At 33.3% G+C, this 24,009-nt stretch overlaps 1 protein-coding gene and 1 long non-coding RNA gene across 7 annotated transcripts; one reads left to right on the top strand and one right to left on the bottom strand.

Annotated features, from left to right (window-relative positions):
* Positions 1 to 9,015: 9,015 nt before the first annotated feature.
* On the bottom strand, positions 9,016 to 10,992 carry LOC104906451 (protein DETOXIFICATION 49). Its single transcript, XM_010695200.3, has one exon. It carries the CDS (start codon positions 10,884 to 10,886, stop codon positions 9,156 to 9,158), a length of 1,731 nt encoding a protein of 576 aa, XP_010693502.2. The 5' UTR covers positions 10,887 to 10,992; the 3' UTR covers positions 9,016 to 9,155.
* Positions 10,993 to 19,699: 8,707 nt separating this feature from the next.
* On the top strand, positions 19,700 to 22,629 carry LOC125495456 (uncharacterized). 6 transcript variants are annotated; one of them, XR_008968689.1, is made up of 5 exons: positions 19,700 to 19,989; positions 20,161 to 20,223; positions 20,576 to 20,690; positions 20,799 to 20,934; positions 22,336 to 22,629. It is a non-coding gene; the product is annotated as an uncharacterized LOC125495456 (long non-coding RNA). The 6 variants fall into 6 exon arrangements; XR_008968688.1 differs by having other exon boundaries at positions 19,706 to 19,989; positions 20,838 to 20,934; XR_008968691.1 differs by having other exon boundaries at positions 19,708 to 19,989; positions 20,865 to 20,934.
* The last annotated feature ends 1,380 nt before the right edge of the window (positions 22,630 to 24,009 follow it).

Below are 24,009 nucleotides of genomic sequence, written 5' to 3'. Positions count from 1 at the left end.
TTTCACATCTGTTTGATGTTATTTTTTCATTTGCAAAGTAAAAAATACCAACATGTGCAAGACACATGAGTATTAGCCTAGTATCTTAGTATTTTGTTTTATTAATTGGATCTTGTCATCTTGTGCATACAATCATCCTAGGGATTGTTGCTTTGTTTTATTTTTGGTTTAGAGAGAGTAATGAGGGGAATTGATATAGATGAGATTTGATTCTAAGTCTTGGGCGTTACCTCTCAACACTTTAACCAACTAAATCAGTTGACATCCACATATTTTGTTGCTTTGTAATGCTGCCTAGCTAATATATAAAGGGAGCTAGGTCACTTATAATAGACATTGACTTAATACAATATTATACAAGGTGGAGCTATCATTTTGAGCTACCAACCTCAACAAAGATTCTTCTGTTTTACTGCTGATGCTAACAATAGATTTCTTCAAAAACTCATTTTTATATTGTTTTATATAATTTATTTTATATCATTTCTAATATATTTCATATCATTTTTTCTTATCTATCTCATGTCATTTTAGTTTTGCTTGATATCATTTTGTCATCTATGTCATATCTATTATGATTTATTCATATTTGATATTGTTTTGTTTGACATCATTTTATCATTTTAGATTTTGTTACATGATAAGTTTATGGTGTAACATATTACACCCAAAACACTTTCTTTTGGTAAAACACTGAATTAATAAAATAACATAAAATGGGGTATTTTTTACATTCAAAAGCTACTCCAACCTTAGTAGCTCCTATTAATTACATACCGGCCGCTAGTTTTATCAAACTTATTCTGATTTCTAATTTCTATTTCGGTTAATGAGTATCATGTATTATCGCGACGATTATACCAATTTTCCCCTTTTATAATGCATTTGCTACGTCCTTTCTCTCCATATATGTGTATTGTATCCTATTACATTTTTTTCATTGATTTATGAGCTATCGGCAATAGTAGACTATCTTGAGTTGCACCGAGTGCTATCATATAAAAAAAGGGGACGGTTGCATTTAGGAGCGTTCTTTTCATTCAACTATTGTTATCATAACCTGACTATTTTAAGAAAAATGATGACTATTGTTATCTAATACTGGAACGTTCCACTGTCGTCCTACTATTTTTCATATGACATCTTCCACCTAGTCGTTGGGGGGTACAGACCCCCTCCTCGTTCAGCTTACGTTAATAGCGTAGATAATCAGGGTATTAGAAGTAGGGTTTTTTGAAACTTTTATGTTTTACATCCGTGCGGTAGACTATGGTCAAGGCGGCATTCGACATTTGGACTTCCAAATCTTACGCAAGTAGGAGTAATCGCCAAATTCAGAAAGTTAACAACTTTGGTGACTTTTTGAAACAGGACAATTCCATAGAGCTTTATTTTCTTTCGGTCAAAATAAATAGCTTCTCGACGTCTCGTATATAATTTTTGGGCGGCAATGAGCAGTGGTGGAGCCAGGATTTCAAAATCGAGGGGTTACAAAAAAAGACAAAGGATATTTAATATTGAAAAATTTACAACGCAAAGACTCATCGTTTCCTATATTCATTATTTAATACAAATTAACACATATGAACTAACTATTAAACTATATGAAAATCAATCAATAAATTACCATCATAAAGAAACTAAATCATCATAAAAAATTATAAATTAATTAACACTACCTAATTTATACAAATTCACATTTCACAAATTCAACATTCACAAAAAAAAAATAAACTAATTTGGGCACATATTATGGTGGTTCTCATATGAACTTAAACTTATATATAATTCCTCCGTTTTTTATTAGATGTTACACTTTTCAAATCACGGACTCCTAGGTAATTTTTGGAGAGGAGAGAAATAGAGAGAATGGAAAACAAAAGGGTCCCATGTGAACATGTGATAGGAGAGAGATAGAGAGAAGTTATTACCCAAAATAAAAGTGTAACATCTAATTTAAAACTTCCTAAAATAAAAAGTGTAACATCTAAAAAAAACGGAGGAAGTATATACTACCTCCGTATTTTTTTAGTTGCAACATTTGGTTTGTGGCACTATTCATCAACCAACTTTGATGAACTATCTCGCATTATTATATAAGAAAGAACATAGTCAAGTGGGGTCTTGTTAGATTCGTATCAATGCGACAACTCCAAATATCAAATTATTATAATTTTTACTTACACCTAATAAGAGATATTAATGTTCAAAGAATCGTCTCGACAAATGTGAAAAAGCAAATGTTGCAACTAAAAAAAACAGAGGTAGTATATATTATGAAAATTCTAGAATTATTGTGAATTTTGTGTAATAAGGGGAAAATGAACATGCCAAACACTTGTTAATTAAATGTCTTTATTTACTTTTCGATCTATCGCTTTAGTATTTCTATCTTTAACATTAACATCAATAAATTAAGTATATGTCAAAAGTGACGATGACTTGTGACGGCTCAGAAGCAATTCAAGACTGACTACAAAATTTTAGTTTGCATGGTGGTTGTATAATAGGTACGAGTATTGTGAAAAAAATTAATGATTAGTTTGTACTAGGAGTAGTTATTAAACCGTTAACAATTGATCAAAGTATAAATTTTAACAAGCGCAAACAACTTGGTGAAATTCTCGAAATCGAGTTGGTCTACAATCAAGTCAAACTTAATAGTGAGCCAATTTGAGATGAATAATAGTCAAAATATGAGTCAACATTTATCAACCATAATTGATTGCAAATTTGGCTTGTTTCACTTGGTGCAAAGGAACAAAGAAAAGGTCAGAATACAATGGGTTTCAACGTGTAAGACCTAAATGCATAAATGGTATACACGAAACAACCATTTAAATTACCTATGCACAATTAAATTCGAGGAGGGTTCAGCTTAAATGTTGCATAAGCTCCACTTCTTATCAAATTTGGATTGGAATTCTACTTTATGGATCGGATTGAATCTATTTCAATTCAAATTTGTATTGAATCTTCATCCCTGCATTAGGTCAAAATAATGTATTTTACCTGATGTCTTATCTTGTGTCTCATTTTCTTCTAATTTATTGCATGATTAGTATAAAGTTGGCTGATTAAATGGGTACCTTAAACAATTTGGCTCCGTTAGGTAGCGCAAATTAGATCCAACACTGAGGTGTAGGATGAGCATCCTACACCTTGCCATTTGGCTGGCTTTTGGCAGTATTTTTGAAAGTGGACCAACTCTTTCTCTCTCATCACTCACTCATTCACTCTCTTTTTCTCTCATCACTCACTCATTCACTCTCTTTCTCTCTCATTTATTTGCTGAAACAATTTTTTTAATGTACAAATGCATATGGTTTGGTGTACAATAGTAATGACCATCAGTGTACATTGTGATTTATTGAATTTCGATATGGGACTATGATTGTACATATTGAATTTCGTTAGTGAACAAACGTCAACACACCAGTGTACAAAGATTGGAAATTAGTCACTTGACATCAGCTTCAGGAATTGGGTTACTTTCAGCTGGGGGGTTGTCATTGTACATTTTGATTTTGTTAATGAACAACCACGAAGCCAAGAATGTATAAGGAGGTTGAGTGTGGAAAAGAGAGAAGTGGTGAACAGTATATGGGGGGGGGGAAATAATGGCAGTTGACATCAAATCAGTTATTAAATGGTGAACAGTAACTGTAAACTCAGTTACCTTTTGAATTTTCGACATGTACACTGGATGTAATGGAAATGTACATTGGCCGTCAAATCAGTTACTTTTTGCATGTTGAATGGTGCGTTTCATTCTTCTTACCTTGCGTTTTGGAGCTGGTGTAGGATGTTCATCCTACACCTCATACCACCATCTACTAATTGGTTTGGTAGAGCGTAAAACATTTTCAGTGTAAAGTGATTTTCATGGAAAACAATTTACAATAAAAAACACAATTTCAAAATTAGTTTTCCGTTGTTTGGTTCGTCCATGTAAGAAAAATGATGAAAGGAAAGGAAAATGAAAGGGAAAGTAAGGAGGTAGTGAGGGGAGTGTAACATAGAGATAAGGAAAACAGTTTTCCCTTCATTTTGAAAGGAAAATGGTTTTCCATCATTGAGAGAGTAATTTTACCCCAAGGATAAATGATTTTACACTCTTTTGCCAACCAAACAATGTAAAATTCAAGATAGAGAAAAACAGTTTTCCGAAAAAACGTTTTACGCTCTACCAAACGGAGTCTTGATGTAAATAGACGATGACAAGATCAGCATGAAAAGTGTTTAGTATACTAGATGAAAATTCATGTGGTACCAAAGTCCTCTATCTTATCCTAGATAGTTAGCTGAGAAATTAATGATGAAGTAAATTAGTACACTATACTTTCTTGAAGAAAAAAATTAGTACATTATACATTAGATCATAATTCATAACTATAACAATTCTTTATTTGGCTAAATTTTGGTTAGCAATTTAGTTTATTTCATGAGTTCTGCTAGAGCAGTTTATATCTTAAATTTGTGTACAACTCACAACTTGCTTTCCTCTTACTTAACTAAGATTTAGCTGGTATTATGAAGCGTGTAAGAGATGTCTTTATAGATGTGATAAGATTTAGTGTGGGTGAAAATTAATTGTAATGTTATCAAATGTAGGAAGGAAAATATTGTCCTTACGTCTACTATGCCAAGGTAAACCGTAAACTGTAACTTTTAGAAAAATAAATTATGTGTGCCATTAAGTAAACAAACTTTTTCGGCATCTCAAGATTTAGCTGGTATCTCAATTTTTGTTGATTATGTGTTTTAAAAAAATAATTTATGTGTTTCATTAAGTATTTTATCACATCTATAGATTTATATATCATGATTTTAAAAATAATATCATAATTTAAATTTACCATTTATTATCTTATAATTTATCAACTTTTAACGCAATCATTAAGTATAAATATGCATTCAATAAAATTGAATGTAAATATATATATATTAAAGTAATTAAACAAAATAAAGTACGTATATTTTTTACGGATCTAAAAACTAGTTTTTCTATACAAACTGTGAGATTCTCCACCTTAATGGAAAGCGTACTAGACCCAATGTACAAAGTTACTCCCTCAGTTATTATAAAATACAAGTTTTTTATGCACGCTATGCATGCGTGCAACGATATTTTGGGAATAACTATTACTTAGTATTAAAACAAACCAAAAAACAAAAGTTTGTATCTAATTTTACCTTCATTTTGTGAATAACAAAGATCGGAATACTTACAGATAGTATTTAAAAACACATTAGTAAATAAGTATAAGTAATGAAATTGCATCTCTAACTAACGTTTTTTGTCAAAGCTCTAAACAACCACATGAACCATGACAAAAAGAGATAGAAATAATGCAGTCCTTTTTTCTGATCTGTCTCTTCAAATCTTGGCTACTCTCCTAATTTCCAAACCCATCTCTCAATTTCACGCCATTATTATTTTACCTTTCTATTTAAGTTAAACAATGCAGTCGTCACTTTTTCTCTCCTTTATATCATTTCCTCAATTTCCCCTAAATCAAACTGACACTCGATTTCTCCTCATGCTTAGCTAAACCTCTCGATCTCAATCTCCTGTTATGTGGACTTCGAAGAGAAGCATTGAGTTTCTCAGTGAGTTCTCGTCGAGTTCAGCTCCTGAGTCGCCGAGTTCAAACCTTCGATTATGATTTCGTCATTATTTGAGGTAGTTTTGGCGGTCTGGCGATGCTCTTCATGTCATCGATAAGGTATTTTTGAATATCTGATGAACTTAAATTCAATTATGGGAACAAATTTTAAATTTTAATATATGGGTTGAAGTATTTTTTTTCTCAAATTCTTTTTAATATCTCGACACAAAAATAAAATAATTATGTTGAAGTATTTTGTCTCATTTTTTTATATATATTTGGGCACAAATTTGAAGATATTTTTTTACTTTTTTTTTCCGACCATTTCTGATGTAATTTTAATTTGAATTTCAACGATATTTGAATGAATTTTTAAATAAACTGTTTTTGAGTTTAAATTTACTTGAACATATTACATATTCTTAAGATTTACTGAACATAAAATATTACATACTTTTATTTTCAATAACAAATTCCGTACCTGATTAACAGTAAAGTATTCGCAAATTTAAGAATGTCGAATTTGAAAATGTCGTGAAGCTTTCATCTATAAAGAGAACTGGTTTTTTTTTTAGTTTGAAGTTTGTGTTTGCAATTGAGTTTGTGTTATGAAAAAAATTATTTGAGTTTGAATTTAAGTTGTCTCTATAATGAAAATGTCATGTATTTTTTTTGTTATTGTATGTGGTATTAATGTGTGGCAAATTCTTGATTATGAATATATTATTTTGATTGAATCTTTTTTATCGGCAAGTTTATGTGATTGAGCATTATATGAGTTAATTGGCTTTAATAGAGATTTGATTGATTTTTTTTTTGGGCAAATTTATGCATGGAGTTGGTTTTGATTAACTTCTATAGGTTGTATTTGGAAATTTGGAATGTAATATTTATGTTGTGGAAGAGCAATTAAGTGAATTACTAAGGAGACATTGTTGCTCCCCTCTTAGCTTATATAATAGAGATTTGGAAATTTGAAAAGTAGTATTTATGTTGTGAAGGGGTAACTAAGTGAATTATTAAGGGGACACCGTTGCTCCCCTCTTAGCTTATATAATAGAGATAGGCATTCATGGTTTACTAAAATTTGTTTTGACCACAAATATCTCTTATAATATGACAAATAATATTTTTTTTTATATGTATACCACTATATTCGTCTTGGAGTATAATAATATTACATTCTTATTATTTTAATCAACAAAAATTGAGAAATAAACCATTAAAATTCAACCTCGAATATTATACTTGCTTTAGGCTATGTTTGGCAACATTGTCTGAAATGGAGCTGAAGCTGTTAAGGTGCTGAAATTGATAAGTTAGTTGATTGCATAACCTGTTTGGTAAAATTATTTATGATTGTAGCTGAAATATCTTTTTAACACTTAAAAAGATTAAAAAAATATATATTTTTAGACTTAAAAAGATAAAAAGCAAATATCTCTTTAGACTTAAAAAGATAAAAAGTGAATAAAAAAAATTCACCACCTGATCTCAGACGCTATATTTTACTCCAACTCAATTTCAGTCAAATTTTGGACTTAAATTTTATTTGAGTTCCTCCACCAAACATCACTAATCATATAAGGTGACTTAAAATTATAACCCTTTATCATTTAAGGGCCTGTTCTTTTCGAGATAAAACAGCTGAACTGAACTGAACTGAACTGATCTGAACTGAATTGAATTGAACTGAACTAAATGAATAATGATATGTGAGAGTAAAAATATTATCAAGAGCTGAACTAAACTGAACTGGTCTGAACTGAACTGAATTGAACTGAACTGAATTGAACTGAACTGAACTGAACTGAATTGAAAATAAGCGGGGAAGAACAGTCCCTAAGTCACCTGAAATGCTTCCCCAATCAGAACCTTATACTATTTTAAAACAAATGGAGTATAAAAAGAAACTTCCATAATTAATGCACTAACAGATCTCCCCTTCAAAAAAAAAAAAAAGAAATTATAAACCAAACTTCATCAGCGGGTAATGTCAATTGGCAACTTGGGCGTGGAGATGCCAAGAAAGTTCAAGGACAGATAATATTGACTTTTTTAGTCAAATCAATCGGTAACATTCCAAAATCCCATTTGTGTTACTTTCCTCACTCATCATAAATCTTTCATTTAACCAATAGGTAAGTGAAACATACACCCATGTATGAATTGGAAACATCTCACCAATTTTAGTTTCTGCCGTGAAGTTGCATTACATGTACTGTTTATTTTGAAATGTGATGTTGAAACTCATGACCACAACTCACCGAGTACGACCCACATCCACATGCCACACCTAAATGATCCTTTTATTTCATCATAACTTGTAGTTAACCTTAAGACTTTTAGTACTCAATTAGGTGATTATAATTTGTTTTACTTTGATTTTATTTATGGCGATTCACTTTTATTAGTATACCACTTTAATCATTAATTATTTTTCGTCAATTAGTTTTCAAAAAGAAAATCGTTAAATATGATAAACATGTAAAATTTTGAAAATATACATTAACACAAATCTAAAAACCTTTGTGTTTGGTTTCACGTTGATTTTGAGGTATTCCGAAATAATAAAAGTATTACAAATTGATCCAAAAGGTTGAATCTGGCCTAATTTTATATTTGTGTTGTACTAATTTTGTCCTGATCTCGAAAAATTTAATACTTCATATTGTGTCTGTTATATTATGCAAAGTCAAAAAGAAACTAGCTATTAAACAATGGTTGGAAGTTCTTTTGTGTACTCACCCAACCGGCCAAATTAATTTTGCATCAATTTGATCTCCATACGGATTAAATTCTTGCCGAATTTGCGCACAATTGAGATACTCCCACCCGTTGATACAATTTCATTTTGACACTTTTTACTTTCTTAACCCATTTGTGCAATTGTGTGCTGTAAATTTCATATACGTTTACTAGTACAGCTAATTGACTTAATTACATGATTATAACATGGCTATAAAGAGTTTATTCCGTGTGTGGAAGTTGCAACAGTTTTATCATGTTATTCACACTTTTTTTGGGGGGTTGCATATGCTATTCACACATTACTAGATACATTTGAATACTCCTTTTGTAATCTTTGCCACGCCGCAATTCAAATTGCGCTAAGGATACAGTACAACTAACATTATTAAATTTAATCATCATATATTACTGCGCAAATTACACTAAAAGTATATTTTAATCTAATCAAATGAAGTTGCCACGTTACTAATTCGAATCATAATATCTAATCAACGGAAGTAATTACTAATTAGTGCGTAATTGATTCGTTTGCTTGATTAGACAATAATGTTCTTAGTTACATGTTTTCAAATTAGGTACTAGAAACTAACAATTTTTCTGCCAAATTTCAGCCCCCTGTTTGTTCTGTTTTTAGTCTAAGAAGAAAGCAGAATAATAAGAATCAATAAACTTTTCATTCATATGTTAGTTTTTTTTTTTCTTTTCAAAGAATACAAGTCAATATAATACCCCTCCAAAATTTTATAAAAATTTCACCCGCCAAAATAGAAAAATCAAAATGATAGAACTAAATTAAACAAGTGATGATTGATGGCATATACTATGAGTTTGCTTATCATCTTGTTGAATAAGAATAAGAGGAGGTGAAGAATGATGAGTAAGATCCTTAGCTCTTTGAGCTTCAAACTCCCAATTAGTTGTACTAAACACCAACATCATAGTCACAACACAAGAAGCTTGGGCTGCCAACAGCCCAAGCCACAGCCCTTGGAAGTCGAAACCGGCGAAAAACCCGAACCAGAGCGCAACCGGCATACCAACCAAGTAGAAGCAGGCCAAGTTAATATTAGCTCCAACTTTAGGGCGAGCCGTCCCACGTAACACCCCGCAACCGGTTGTTTGAGGACAGTTTCCGAGTTCACATAAGCCAATTATGGGCAAAACCAATGAAGTAAGCCTAATGATATCCCCATCTTTGGTAAACATTCCAGCCCATTTATCCCTGACTATGAAGGTGAAGAAAAGAGCTGAAAAACCAAAGATGAAGCTGAAGAATAGGCCAGTAATAGCAGCCCGTTTGGCCCGAATGGGCCGAGAGGCGCCGAGCTCATTGCCAACCCTGGTGGAAACAGTGACACTCAATGAAGATGGGAAGATGTAGATTAAAGAGGTTGTTTGGATAAGTATTCCCATGGAAGCAACGGTGGCTTTAGGGTTGACAAGGAGACCGCAGAGTAGGATCATGATCTCGTACCACCACCATTCGAGACAGACAGAAATGCAGCTAGGAATAGCAAGCTGAAGAAGAGTAGTGTACCCTTGTAAACAGTCTTTACTCAAAGGAGCCCAACCTTGTTTACAAGATTTGGAAAAGAAAATGTATATGAATAGAAATATGATCATGTTGTAATTAGTCATTACTCCGGCTAAAGCCACACCCTTAACTCCGAGTTTAAGTTTAACAACAAGGAGCCAGTTAAGAGGGAGATGGAGAGCGATGGCTAAAGCCGCGGTGAAGGTAAGAGGCAAGGTGATGGATTGAGTCCTAAGGTAGATTCTGAGTGGGTGAAGAATGGATTGAGCTAAAAGGTCTGGGAGAGTGTAGATTAAGTAGGCCTGAGCTTGGGCAGCGATGGCGGAATCTTGGCGGCATAATAAGAGAAGTTTATCCATGTTAAGCCAAAGGAAGGAGATAGGAAGGGAGGTTAATAGTAAGAGGAGAATAGTCCTTTGAAGGGTAACACCAAGTAAGGAATGTTTCTTAGCGCCGAATGCTTGACCACATATAGGTTCCATGCCCATGGCTAAACCGGATAAGATGGAGTATCCAGTGATGTTGGCGAAACCTATGGCTAGTGAGCCGCCTGCTAAGGCGAGTTCGCCTAGGCGGCCTAAGAAGAGCATTGAGATCATTGAGCGTGAGTATAAAAGAAGGCCTGTTAGGATCATTGGTAACGCAATATCACTTGTTAATTTTGCTTCTCGTAGATAAGGTACAAGATTTGTTGTTGTTGTTGAACAAAAGTGTCTTGTTTTAGTACTAAAACTAGTACTAGTACTAGTACTAGTACTATGCTTATCGTTATGGTTATGGTTATGGTTATGGTTATGGATAAGTAGTGTATGTTCAGAATGATCTTGAGTTGATGGAAATTGAGATATTTTTGGTGTTGGAGAATTTGGTATCAATGGGACATGCAAGTTGGCAATAGGGTCATCATCTTTATGGTAAATTGTTGTTGTTTGGTTTGTGTTGCATTTGCTGGAGATAAACCCATCATCTGAGCTTGTTTGCTTACACATTCTTGGGCACAGAATATTTTTAGAGAGAGAAAGAAGAGAGATGTAGAGAGAAAGAGAGAGAGAGAGAGAGAGAGAAGAAGAGTGTTTGGAGTTAGGGGGAAAGTTCACGGGGAGCGTTTATATATATATAACGGGGAAACTTCAGACTTGTGGTTGCTTTTTGAATCTTTATTTTGTGATGGGGAAATCGGATGTATCTAAGTTTGGACCAGGAAATAAGTAATAGAAAAAGGCAACACTGAAACTTAAACTACTCTCTAATTTTATTACGCCTGGACTGTGGATGTATTTTAACCCAACACTAGTTTTGTTGCCAAATTACTCAACTAGTGAGTTGTATTCATATAATACATACTAGGATCACACCTACCCACTAGGTAGACTACGCACAAGAAATAAATAATTAAAAAATCAATTAGTTATATTAAGTTGCTTGTACACCACTAATTATGAATGTGAGTTCACTCATGGTACACTTAAGAGTATTTTTGTAATGAATTAGAACTTCAGGTGCTCATTTGACACCAAATTTGCTCATATGGGCATTTTGCTCATTTACTCATTTGCTCACTTTGCTCATTTTGTAATAAAAGTGTTTGCTCATTTGCTCATTCACTCATTTTGCTCATTTGGAGAAAATAGTCTTAGGTGTACCATGAACATGATACACCCAGATGTACTATAAATATTCTCTATGAATGTTTATATTTTCTAGTGGATGTATATCTACTAAGTGGACAAAGTTTTTTTTTTTCATTCCTCCATTACATATTACATATAATACTTACAATTTCATGATTTTTTTTATGTATTAATATGATCATTAATGTCTTCGCTTATGTATTAGAGTAGTTATATAATGAAAACTTCAAATTTATAAACTATATATTAAGATCCTACATGAACTTTTACTCTAAAAAAATCGATGGTCTGATCGTTTTGATCAATAGTTAGTAATGCATGAAATACTGTAGAGGGGTTATTTTGCTAATCAAATTATCATCATTTCAAAAAAAAAAAGATAAATATTAAGAGAACTATATATTAATTAAGGTGAATATACTAAGATCCAATATGATTGTTTATTTCTTTGAAAAAAAAAATCAATGTTCTAATATTTTAGATCAATAGTTTAGAAACCATGAACTACTCCCTCCATCCTATAATATAATGTTGTTTCATTTTAGATGGGTCAAACTTTAAAATCTTTGACCAAATATTTCATTAATATATATATAAGAAAACATACTCACGTGGGATCTTGTTAAATTCGCCTAAATATGTAGTTTTATTATATCACCTTTTAATAATTTTTACTAATAAGAAATTGAACGTCAAAGTTAGGTCTTGAAAACCGTGTAAAAAAGAAACAAGCACAATATTATAGACGGATGAAGTAATATAGTAGAAGGGTTCTTTAATTTTGCTGATCAAAATTTTTTATTAGCTTCAATATTATCATTTCAAGATAGAAGACTAATGGTAAGAGATAAGGTAGGATAGTAATATAAAAAAAAAGTGTGATATGATATTGATGTCTCATGGAAAAACCTCCGAAAGTATGTCGGAAAAAATTAGTAGATTTTATTTGGGATCACTTCAGCAATAGTAATTAAATTTAATGGCGGTGCATAATGTTATTTTACTCGCATTTAAACTAAATCCAAGACTCCAACCCAAAACAATATAATTACTGGAATTGGGCCCCATAAATGGATAAGACGTCTATTTGGAGGCCCATTGCTATTACTGTAGTATGTTTAGCTATATAATTTACCCACTAACAGATAACAAAATATATCTGTCAATGAGCTATCACCGACCCTAACATCACTTAGGTCCAAAATATTCTCCTTCATTGTATTGCTGCAATTAGATTACCAAGCCATATGCAATATTAATCTCATGGAACAAGAGTTGAAAAACAAAGATAGGTAATTAATGTCATGTAATTCCTGAAGGTTAATGCATAAAGTTGTGATAATCAATCTCAGTGCAGGTAGACGGAATTCAATTTCCCAAACACTTTGTGTTATTTGTAACCATTATATCAACTGAAAGTGATTGACTTCTGCTTGGTTTATGCACATATATTTTTGGATTTTTTGGCCCTATTTCAATACTAATATTTAAATACGTAAAGCTCTCTAATTATAATAAGGCATTCACATGAAATGTGTAGGCGAGGTTTAGAACATTAAGTAGTGACATCACTCCCAACCTAAAAACTTTATGATCTAGGTTTTAAATCGCATAGTGCTCATTTGAGGATTATATCCTTATCTTTCTCCTCGGGTTTATCCCACCAGAATCGGAATACTCCATATTCATATAAAACGTGGGGGAGACTTGATAATCAGACAACTATACTCAATAACCATTTTGAGATTCGACTTGCCTTTATCACAGATCTGATTGTGGGCTTCTTTTTTTGGTGAAAAAAGAGCTTAAATAAATTTTAAAGTCGGTTATAACAACATCATAATAGTTCATATACCACTAGTGGAAAAGACGTCAAGGATTGCGGTCAAGATAGCCCAAAGGGCTGCGTATTTCACCCGCAATCCTTTTTGTAGTAGCCTTTTGGGAAAAAAAGGAAGGGTTGCGATTTTGGGCCTAAATCGCATCCTTTTTTTTACAAATTAAGGGTTGTGGTTTTAAGCAGAATCGCAGCCCTTATGACCCAAAAAAACCAAAAAAAGAATTTGTATTTATTAATCCTAAATGATCCCCAAACAGTTTTATATATATATATATATATATATATAATATATATATATATATATATATAATATATATATATATATATATATATATGTAAGTGTCAATTTTCATTGCAAATTAAGTTTCAAATACAAATATAGAGAAAGTTACACATTATGTATAATTTGGAGCTGGAATTACATTCTTGTTGGGGACCATCAACAACAACTCGCTCAAAGAAAGTTATAAATTATGTGTGTGTGTGTTTTATCAAAAAAGTGAACCACAAGAACAGTTTTTTCACTTTTCTTTTGTTGTGCGTGTGTGTGTTTTTTTGTTGGCGGGAGAAGGACTCTACAATGTGCAAGCAAGACACTAACCCTTAAACCCTCCATTATACTTCAAACACGAAATACATTTAAAAACCAGGAAAGGCTATGTAATGTACCACGTATAGTGCTAAATTTGTATGCGAATTCGCTAGGTTACCAAACAAAGCCATTATAAGATCAACATAAGTGGTCGAGAAGACTAGCCATTACTTTCTTTAAGTGCAAATTATCACATTTGAGAATTAGGTTAGTTGCCTATAACATTACCATTAATTAAATTCTCCAAGCTCTAATTTAAAAAATATACTCACGTCTCAGCTGAAATGGATGATCATGAACAATACAATCTTTAAAAATAAAATACAAAAAGCATAAGAAAAAACAAATGAAAAAAAGAGACCTTAATCATCTCCTCATGAATGCCAAGGTGAGAATAGATCAAGTTAATGTCAAACAACAAAACCCTTCGCCTCAAACTCAAAATCTTATTAGGTAAAAAAAAATCCTCTTAAATTGATTTGTTCTTCCTACCAAAGATACTAACAATGAATTAAACAACAAAATTACATTCATCCAATGTGAACAACTCAAGAACAATCCATCAATCAATTCAATTGATATTTAACTATAAATATCAAAGCTAACTCATTAAACTTACCCATTCCAACCTCGAGATTTCCATCCTCATCATCGAAAAGAGTCCAAGCACCCATTTTCGATCAATTACTGAACAAAAAAATTGAAAATTTATCAGACAAAATCAACATCCAAAAACAACAACTGAAGTTGAAAATTACAACTGATGAAATAGCATATAATCAAATGAATAGTAACAATTCGAACCAAGAGTAATCGGAAATCAATCAATCAATGCAAATTTCAACAGTGATTTAATCAATAATATAAGCAGAAGTTAAATTTAATCAGAACGAAAAGATTGCGAAATTACTAAAGCAAAAATTTTTTGTTTTGATCAGAAGAAGAAATTACCTACGATCACGAAACTGATGAGAAGCGGAGGAGAGAGAAAGACGAAGAGGAGAGAGAGAAAAGGAGACACAAAGTCAATATTGCTGCTACAACGGTAGAAGAAATCTGAGTCCTTCGACATCCAAATCTGAAGAAATTGAACACCACCCACAAAGATCAATCGAAAGATGAATAAATCCTAAGAAAAAGCATCATTTTCCTAAACAACCAAACAATAAAATGAAATCAGACAAAATCCTAAAAAAACGAAGTAGAATTCCATTTGCAGTTCGAAACAAGGAGAGGAGAGAGAAATTACTGAATACGAACAGGCATTGCTCGTGTCGCAGTGATCAAGGAGACGAGACGGACGCCGAGAGAAAGTGGCGGTGAGGTTGCTGATACGGTGAGCGTAGTCAGAGAGGAGATGAGATGGGAGGAGAGAGGGGGGATTTCAGCAGCAACGAGGGAAAGAGTTGGAAATTGGAGGGAGTTTAGGGGCTAGTGCAAATAGAATGATAGAGAACTTAAGGCCCAAAAGGGCTGCGATTTTTGGGTTAACCGCAACCCTTCAATAAAAGGGCTGCGGTATTTTTGGCTAACCTCAACCCTTTACTATTAAGGGTTGCGTTTTTTCGAAAAATGCAGCCCTTGCATCGCAGCCCTCGCGTATTTTTCCACTAGTGTACGATAACTGGGAGATGAGAGCATCCTAGTATCATTGCATTCTATCAAGGAAACCCTACTATTTTGGCTACGACATATGCACCCTTTTGTTGTCCTCACGGCCACAGTGTTGTACATTGATGTCAGGCGCTTCCTTTCACCATTTTCTGCATGATAAGATAAGATTGAAGTATTTGTTAGGAATATCTTGTTGGTGTAAGACCTCGGCAGCGTTTTTACAATTCGAGAAGATACATGCATGGGTTATGCCTTGTTGCTTGGCCACATGGAAGGCCTCATGGATAACCCATTAAATTAGGTGCAAAAGAATCGTTAACATAACATTTTGTTTTGAACCTTGAGATCCATGCCCCATTCGTAAATACTCCACTAACCCCACAAGGGACGGACAAATTAACAAAGGATGTATCCACACAACTATAGAGACTATCAATAGACAGTGGGCGGTGGTCCTCCTTAATTCGTAAAAGAGTTGGCTAAACTAGTATAACATTGTTCAAGTTCATGGCTTTCACAAATTCTTAAGCAAAATCGGAGGCTCTATGAAGGATAACCTGAGGGGGAGGTAAGGCCTGATTTTTAAAGACAAGGTTGTTGCAATCTTTCCAAATCTCATGACTAAAAAAAGAGATAGAGACAATAATTCCCCATTCTAATCCCCTAAACCGGACACAAGAAGCAAGTTTATTGTGGACACAGGACATGAACTCAAGATTAGGGGATAAGTTAATGGCGGCTATTCACCAGATTTCACTGGAAACTCGGCATCCACAAAGCATATAGTTTGAGTCTTCGTTATGAAGAAGGCAACGAGAGCATGCAGCTGATGAAAAATTTGCCTACGAAAAAGGAGAATTCGGCCGGGGAGGCGGTCATTAGAGGTGGGCATGGGTCGGGCTTGAGTAAATGACGGGCCGGGCCCGGGCCCATGAGTGGCGGGCCGGGCTTGAAATTTTAAAAATTTGTCCGCGGGCCGGCCCATGTTTTATGTTGTATTTTTGACAGTTTTAGGGTGAAAAAACAAAGGAAAGGAGCGTTCGGCCCGCGGGCCAGCCTACACGGGCTCGTGCCGATGCGGGCCGAAAATAAAATTTCTTGACCGTGACAGGCCCGCGACCCACGTAGCGAACAACGGGTCGGGCCTCGAGCGGGCTCAAATCGTGTCGGGCCGGGCCGGCCCATGCCCACCTCTAGCGGTCATGATAAATAAGCCAAAAGAAAAATTTTACTTTTGGTTTCATAATTCCTTTCCAAATCCAATCTAGGTCATGGCAGCCATTAATTGCAGGCAAGGCATTGGGCACTGTAAGCTAAGGAAGGAGAGAAACTTGAATGGTTTGTGAAGTCGGGCAAAAAAAGGTCGTTTAGCGAGGAAGTAGTGGGGGTCAGAGAGCTCGTAATACGATCCTGATTTTGTTTGGGGACAAATATAGATCGATAATGGAGAAAAGTCCCATGCTCCTTCCAAGATTACATCGGCAACAAGCACATTATCTTCATCCCAGTTTAGTTGCCCCATAATAAACTCCCTGTTGAGGCCAATAGCAAGCTAGCTATCCTCCTAAAATCTAATAGTTTTTCCATCTCCCAAATTCTAGTGGTAATGGTCCAGAATAAGCTCACACTCTCTTCTAATATCTTTCCGTGGCTTCTTGAATCTACAATTACATCAATTTGTAAGATCTGAAGTACAAAACATCATTAAGTTAAATAGTTTAAGTGATTCTCACTATGAAAGTCTCTTGACTGTTATTTCCAATTACATTTTTATCATAAATGTTGAATTACATCTAACATAAGAGTAATAGTAGATCCAAACTAGAGTATCTAGCTAGGCCAGTATCCTTCTATTTTATTTTTTTGGAGCTTATTGGATAGAATGGTCAATAATAACATTGTCCAATTTCATGTCTTTTTGACTAACTTATGAATTGGATTATAATGAATAAGTTGGAAAGGTCAATAAAATTTGGATTATCATTTTGTAAAAAAATAAGAGCATTAGAAGAACAAGGGAATTCATAATAGGTCGTCTAATTTTTTTTCGGCTACTAATTATTATACTATCTTTGATAACACCATTTATTCGTTTTATTATATGATAGACTAATATTCTTTCTTCAAACATTTAAAACGCAGTTCGTTTGTTTGTTTCTTTTTCCGTTAATTACAATTAGTCGGCGTACATATGGGGTTACGACTTGCGACTTAGAAATAAGGTAATACGACTCTGTCTAGCTTATACAGTCCACCAGAATCAAAGTACGCGGGAAAAACACGATAGTGGATGAAAGAAATTTCAAATAACATGGGCCAAAGAGAATAGAAGAAGTAGACGAATAGTAAGTAGTAGTAGCAGCCTTTTTTTGGTCTTTTTCAACTTCCTGTCGATAGCTAGTTGACTTGATGAACGTGTTATTTGGGATAAACGGCAATGGATTCTCTTTGTTTGGTACGAATTCTTTCCTAAATTTGTACCAAATACATTTGGTATAGACAAATAATGTTTTAGAACTAACAAAATTAACCTTCTATTCCCTCCGTTCCAAAATATAGTTCCTATTTTTATTTTGGGTATTCCAAAATATAATTCTCATTTTCATATTTAGTTTCACATTTTTCCGCAATTTGTCTAGAAAAATCGTGTTCCATCATTTATTTGCTTCTTGAATTTTGTTTTTTTCCTTTGTTTATTTAACCAAAATGTTAGAATTGATGCTCTTTCATCAATTATCCTCCATTATCTCTCCTAAAATCATCTTTTTTCATACACCATTTATTTAAATAAACAAAATTTTTTTAATATCTCTCTTAGATTCTACTTGTATAAATTACCGTGAAAAAAAGAAAATGGGAACTATATTTTGAGACGGAGGAAGTACTAGTTTTTGGTGCAAACTGATACCTCTTAATATGGTACCATTTTAAATATGTCAAAAGCTTGTTAGCGCTCTTGGGAGTTGGGACGTTATATAAAATAACTAAAAATTGTATTTTTTAATATTGTTATCATTGGAAGAGGTTTAACTATTATTCAACAATTCGACTTGTGTGGACCTGGTTCACAGTAAAATTAGTATGCACCAGGCTCACCCACGTGAATCGAGACACACACCTACAATACACAGAAATCCGCTATATCACAAACAGATACACTAAATAAGATAGAAATACCTATATCATAAACAAATACACTATAATACAAAGAAACACTATCACAAATAAATATTTTACCTCTTGCAAAAAAAAAAACAAACACTATAGCATAGAGAAACACACTATATAACATATAGATACACTATATCATAAAGAAATACACTACATCACAAACAAACTTATAGCACAAAAAAACATTATCAAAAATAAACATACTATAGCATAGAGAAATACGCTATACAGCACGCAAACACTCTATATCGAAACTGACAATATTGTCCTAATCTTCTACAACAGGTTCAATTGTACAATTAATTATATCACAAAAATTGAAAGACAAAGTAAGAACTTGAAGGAAGAGAGAAAATTAAAGAATTATGAGAGAGAAACTAAAAAGGGAAAGAAATCTATAGAAAGAGAAGACGAAATAGTAGAAGTTGTAATCATTACAAACTACATGATATCTATTAGGTGCACACTAATTAGTGTACACGGGGTTCATACGAGTTTTTTTAATTATTCAATATTATTATTATTTTTCTAACTTTAATTTGTCCTTTTTTGGTACCAAATGATGTCACCAATTTAAGGAGTTTGTACCCACTACAAGAAATTATTTCAAAGAGGGCAATATTTATCAATCAAGGAGGGCAATTAGCTATTTGCCTTGTCTAATAGTATCAAAAAAGACAAATAAAATTCCCCCTTTTTGATAATAAATAAGAAGACAATTTTATCATTTTGCCCTATTTGATATCACCTAAAAGGGCAATATTAAATTTGCCCTCTATAATATTATCTAATAAAACAACTTCATAAATTTGCCCTTTTAAAAAGACACCTACTAAGGCAATTTATTTGTTTGATATCTTTGAAAAATTTAAAGGACAATTGAAACATTTTGCCCTCTCTAAAATATATTTAAAAAGGCAATTTATCTAATTTTGCCCTATTTGAAATTAACTAAGAGGGCAAAATAATGTAAAGTATTTGTCTTCATTAAAAAAAAAAAGTAAAGTATTTGTCCTCCTTGATATTCATAATCAATAACTTTTTAAAAGTGGCAAAATATTTACTGTAGCAATCAAAATATTCATAATCTCTCTCTAAAAGCATCAGCAAGTAACAGAGGAAGGGAAGAACCTGAAAAATTAGCAATCAGTCAAAACTATCTCGTCAATGGCGGCCTCTGAGACCGTCAATGTATCATCCTCATATTGATCGGAGTTCTCGCTTTCTCGATCCGTCTCTTCTCTGTAACTTCTTATATTTCCTTATTCATGCTTCTATTTGTAGATCTAATCGTAATTAGGTTATACAAATTCGACGATTTGAAGCTATGATTTGTTGAATTCTGTTTGATTTTCAATTTTTTAGATACTAATTTCAAATGCATTGTGATTCTGGTCTGGATTTTGTGTTTGCAGGTCATCAAGTACGAGAGCGTCATTTATGAATTCGATCCGTATTTTAATTATCGAGTTACTCAGGTTTTCGATCTAATTTTCATGCTGAAATATTATTTTTTCCGATCTGATTACAGTACTTTCTACAATTTGGACTTGCGGAGTTTTTGCCTTTTTTTTAGGTTTATGTGTCTTTTAAACATAATGATTTGTTGAAGATGCTGAATTTTGCAAGTTAGGTTATTAGGTGTTAGATAGTCAGCGGATAGCAAGTGTTAGGGTTAATTTTCTGTTTATTTTGCTTCCATTTTTTTTCCCTTGCGCCTTTCATATTATCAACATTTCCACATTTTTTTTCCCTGTACTGCTTTGAAATGTTAATATCTACAGAAATGTGTAGTACTAAAGATACACTATTGTTTATTGCTGGTGTAAGAGGGACTAGTATAGTGAATGATGATGTTTCAAGTCAATTAGCAAATGCAGTTCAAGTGGAGTTTTCGGGTTGCGGAATAATATTGAGCTTTTGGAGACCATTCAGGTTTATCTTGGTAGGTCTCTTTCGTTCAAATCTGTAGTATGATCTGTATTGCTTTGTGGCTTGATTGTGTTGGTGCTGCTTCATAGAGTGGATAATGATAGAAGTTGTGATAACACAGCTTATCAGAAAACAACAATGTCTATTTGTGATAACACAGCTTATAAGAAAACATCAATGTCTTAAGGTGCACCTGATGTATGGACTCACGAACCATTAAGGATGGTCACTTCTTGAACATGATAAGATGATTTGAGGTAAAGTTTTTTAAACCTTAGAGACTTAATTCCTCATGGGAGTGTTAATCCCTTATGGGGGTTCAGTTGCATGAATCAATAGTTCTCCTCGAAATAAAAGCTTCTTATACTAGGGTAATTATTTCATATATGCAGTTGTTTGCCTTTGCCAATCGTATGCCTTGTAGTTCATATGAAATGTGAACTTATTCGTGTCTTGGTTGTATCTCCAGCAGCCTGTGCGGCATATCCTTAATATATTATGAAATTTTTATGTGCTTAGTCGCTTAGTTTCATACTAATGTGGTATTTATAACTTGGTCCCCTACGCCTAATTTTCTTTAAACAATGATGATGTGCATTATTGGGATGTATCACGACTTTCTGGCATTTCATCTTATGGTTTCATTTTTGTTAAGTTATTTCAGTTATTAATAAGTAGATTATATCAAATTCGTCAAGTATATATGTTATACTATTCACATAAAACTTTTATGTCGGAATTTATTAAAACTTATAAACTTAGGTGTAACATCATGAACATATTCATATTAGAAATATGTCCAATAAATTAAAGTTGTCTGCAGGCTGCAGCTTCCAGCATACTTCATCCTTCTTGAGAATGTGAACTTGGTGTGTAAGCTGCTGCATATTTCATTCGTCTTGTGAATTGTGAATTTTTGTTTTGTCTTTGTTTCATGTGCTTCTCTCACGTAGTTGATTGTGGTATCAACTATCATCTAAATATTTTATTAGATACACTCACTGTCTGAATCCTACACTCCATTACCACCAAGAATTCTTGGAAAAGCATAAAGTCCTTGAAATATGTTTGATATCCTTGTTGTTTTTGTACAGTTCAACAGTTTTAGAAGAATAGGCTGCAGTTGTTTCTTTGACAGTTGAAGTAAATTCATGAAATCTATTCTTATTACACTAGAATAGAAGCGATTTCGTTATTCGGTTGTCATACTTGCATTGTGATGAAAGTTAAGGAGGTGCTAGAACCTTTGTTGTCTTGCTCTGTTCCCCTGTTCAAGCTAAGCTACTAAGAACTTGGGTTCAATCTTAATCTTAAACTCCATAAGCTTGATGTTAATATGATCAGATTAGATCACTTGGATGTCTAGCTATGTTTTTGTAACTGAAAAGGGCAGCTTCACGTTTCACATCAGATTTCTAGAATCCAGCATATTTCACAGTACTAGAACAATTTGAGATTCATGAGAATGTCATTTTTTCTAGTTTTTATCTAATACTATGTGTAATCTAGTTTAACTCTAAAATACAAGCACTAGATATAGTTAAATATATGTTGAAGTTTTTCTTATTAATATATGATAATGTATGTAAATTGTCATTCTTATTTAAGCATGCTGCAGAATTCCTTGAGTAATGTATCCTACTTTTTCTTTGTTATAGGTGCCATGTGTCATGGAGGTACTAATGTGATCAAATCTCCTTCATATCTCTTTGTTCTGTGTAGTTTATCAGCACATGACAACTTTGGCTCGAAATTAGTGCGGAATTGTTATCAAATGATTGTAATTTTCGATGAGTTCACTTTTGATCCTTTTATTCCTTTTCTTTACATGTGTTTAGATGAATAAATTGTTTTAGTACATTTGTTGCACTATCTCAAGTAAACATTATGTGAATATGATTTTGTTAAAATTTTAGTAAATCAGTATAATAATATTTTTTCCCTTGGTATTACCATGGTGTTATGTAGAATAATGTACGAGGTTTATCTCTCAACTTATATTAGATTGATCTTTGATGCATAATGGTTTTTAGATAATGACTAGCAATGCTTGACAAAGTAAAAGAGGGCAATATCTTATTTTTGCTCTGCTTGATAAAGTACAAAAAAGGCAATATCTTATTTTTGCCCCGCTTGATAAAGTACAAACAGGGCAATATCTTATTTTTGCTCTGTTTGTTGTAGACCAAATAAGACAATTGTATTTGTCTTCCTTGTTTTTGAGCAAAGAGGGCAAAAGTATTGCCCTTTCTGATGATCATAGAGGGCAACTTTATTTGCCTTAGTTGATGAAGCAAAGAGGGCAAAAATTTTTGCCCTTTTTTTATTGGATCAAAGAGGGCAAAAACATGAGTTTTGCCCTTGAAACCTAATACAACGGGGCTACAAGGGCAACGGAAGGGCAATTTCAAAATTGCCCTCGTAGCCTATGAAGGCAAATTTTGTATCAAAGAGGGCAATTTTAATTGCCCTCCTTGAAGCTGTTTGTTGTAGTGACCGTACACCAAACAAGATATTTTTTTTTTGGCTTCCTCACTTGGAACTCCATGGTAAGATGAAGACACTTGCCATACCAATAACTTTCGTAGGTTAACCCGATCTGACTTTGCGGGCAGCCATTTGATATGGGAGGACGGTTTCTACTCTTACTAATAGTTTAGCACAGTCTTTATTGTTACTATGGGGTCCTGAAGCACAAGGTGATTTTACTCGTAAAGACTCTCCCAAAGTGCTCATAGTGGGGATCGTATGCCCAACCTTGAGGTTGGAAGGTTATTTCCTTACCACTAGGCCAAGATTAGCGTGATAAACAAGATTTTTGATACTAGGACTGTTTCTTTTAGTTTACAAACTTTCCTTTTTGGTTCTATTCTTTTTCATCTACACATTGTTATGTTTTCTATTCTTGCTCTACCTTTTCCACCAATGTCATCCCTTTTTTAATACTTTAATCCACTTTTTAGTTTCTCTCTCCACCTCTTCAGTTTCTTTCTCATACATTTGGATTTTCTCCTTAATTCTCCCCCAAAGTAAAATGAGTAAACTAGAAAGAAACGGAAGGATTACACATCAAACAAGCTATCTCTATTCTCCAACTTATTTCAAAGTCTATTACGACCCTATTTGGCATTAGCGTTTGAGCTAGCGGTAGCGGTTTGACAAGATTAGAACGCTACTTAAGAAAATTATGACCGTTTGGTAAGATAGTGGTTGTAGTAGCGGGTAGTGGTTGGAGTAGTGGGTAGCGGTTGGAGTAGATTATGAGTAGCGGTTGTAGAACGTTACTACAAGTGACGTTTGAGATTTAGATGTAGCGGTTTAGCAAATAAACA

This window comes from Beta vulgaris, chromosome 3 (genome assembly GCF_026745355.1).
Source record: "Beta vulgaris subsp. vulgaris cultivar EL10 chromosome 3, EL10.2, whole genome shotgun sequence".
Taxonomy (NCBI): domain Eukaryota; kingdom Viridiplantae; phylum Streptophyta; class Magnoliopsida; order Caryophyllales; family Amaranthaceae; genus Beta; species Beta vulgaris.
Note: the sequence above shows the minus strand (reverse complement) of the source record. Positions and strands in the feature narration are given on the sequence as shown.

Coding starts and splice junctions, on each gene's coding strand:
- LOC104906451 (XM_010695200.3), bottom strand. CDS start 10,886: ATGTGTAAGCAAACAAGCTCAGATGATGGGTTTATCTCCAGCAAATGC.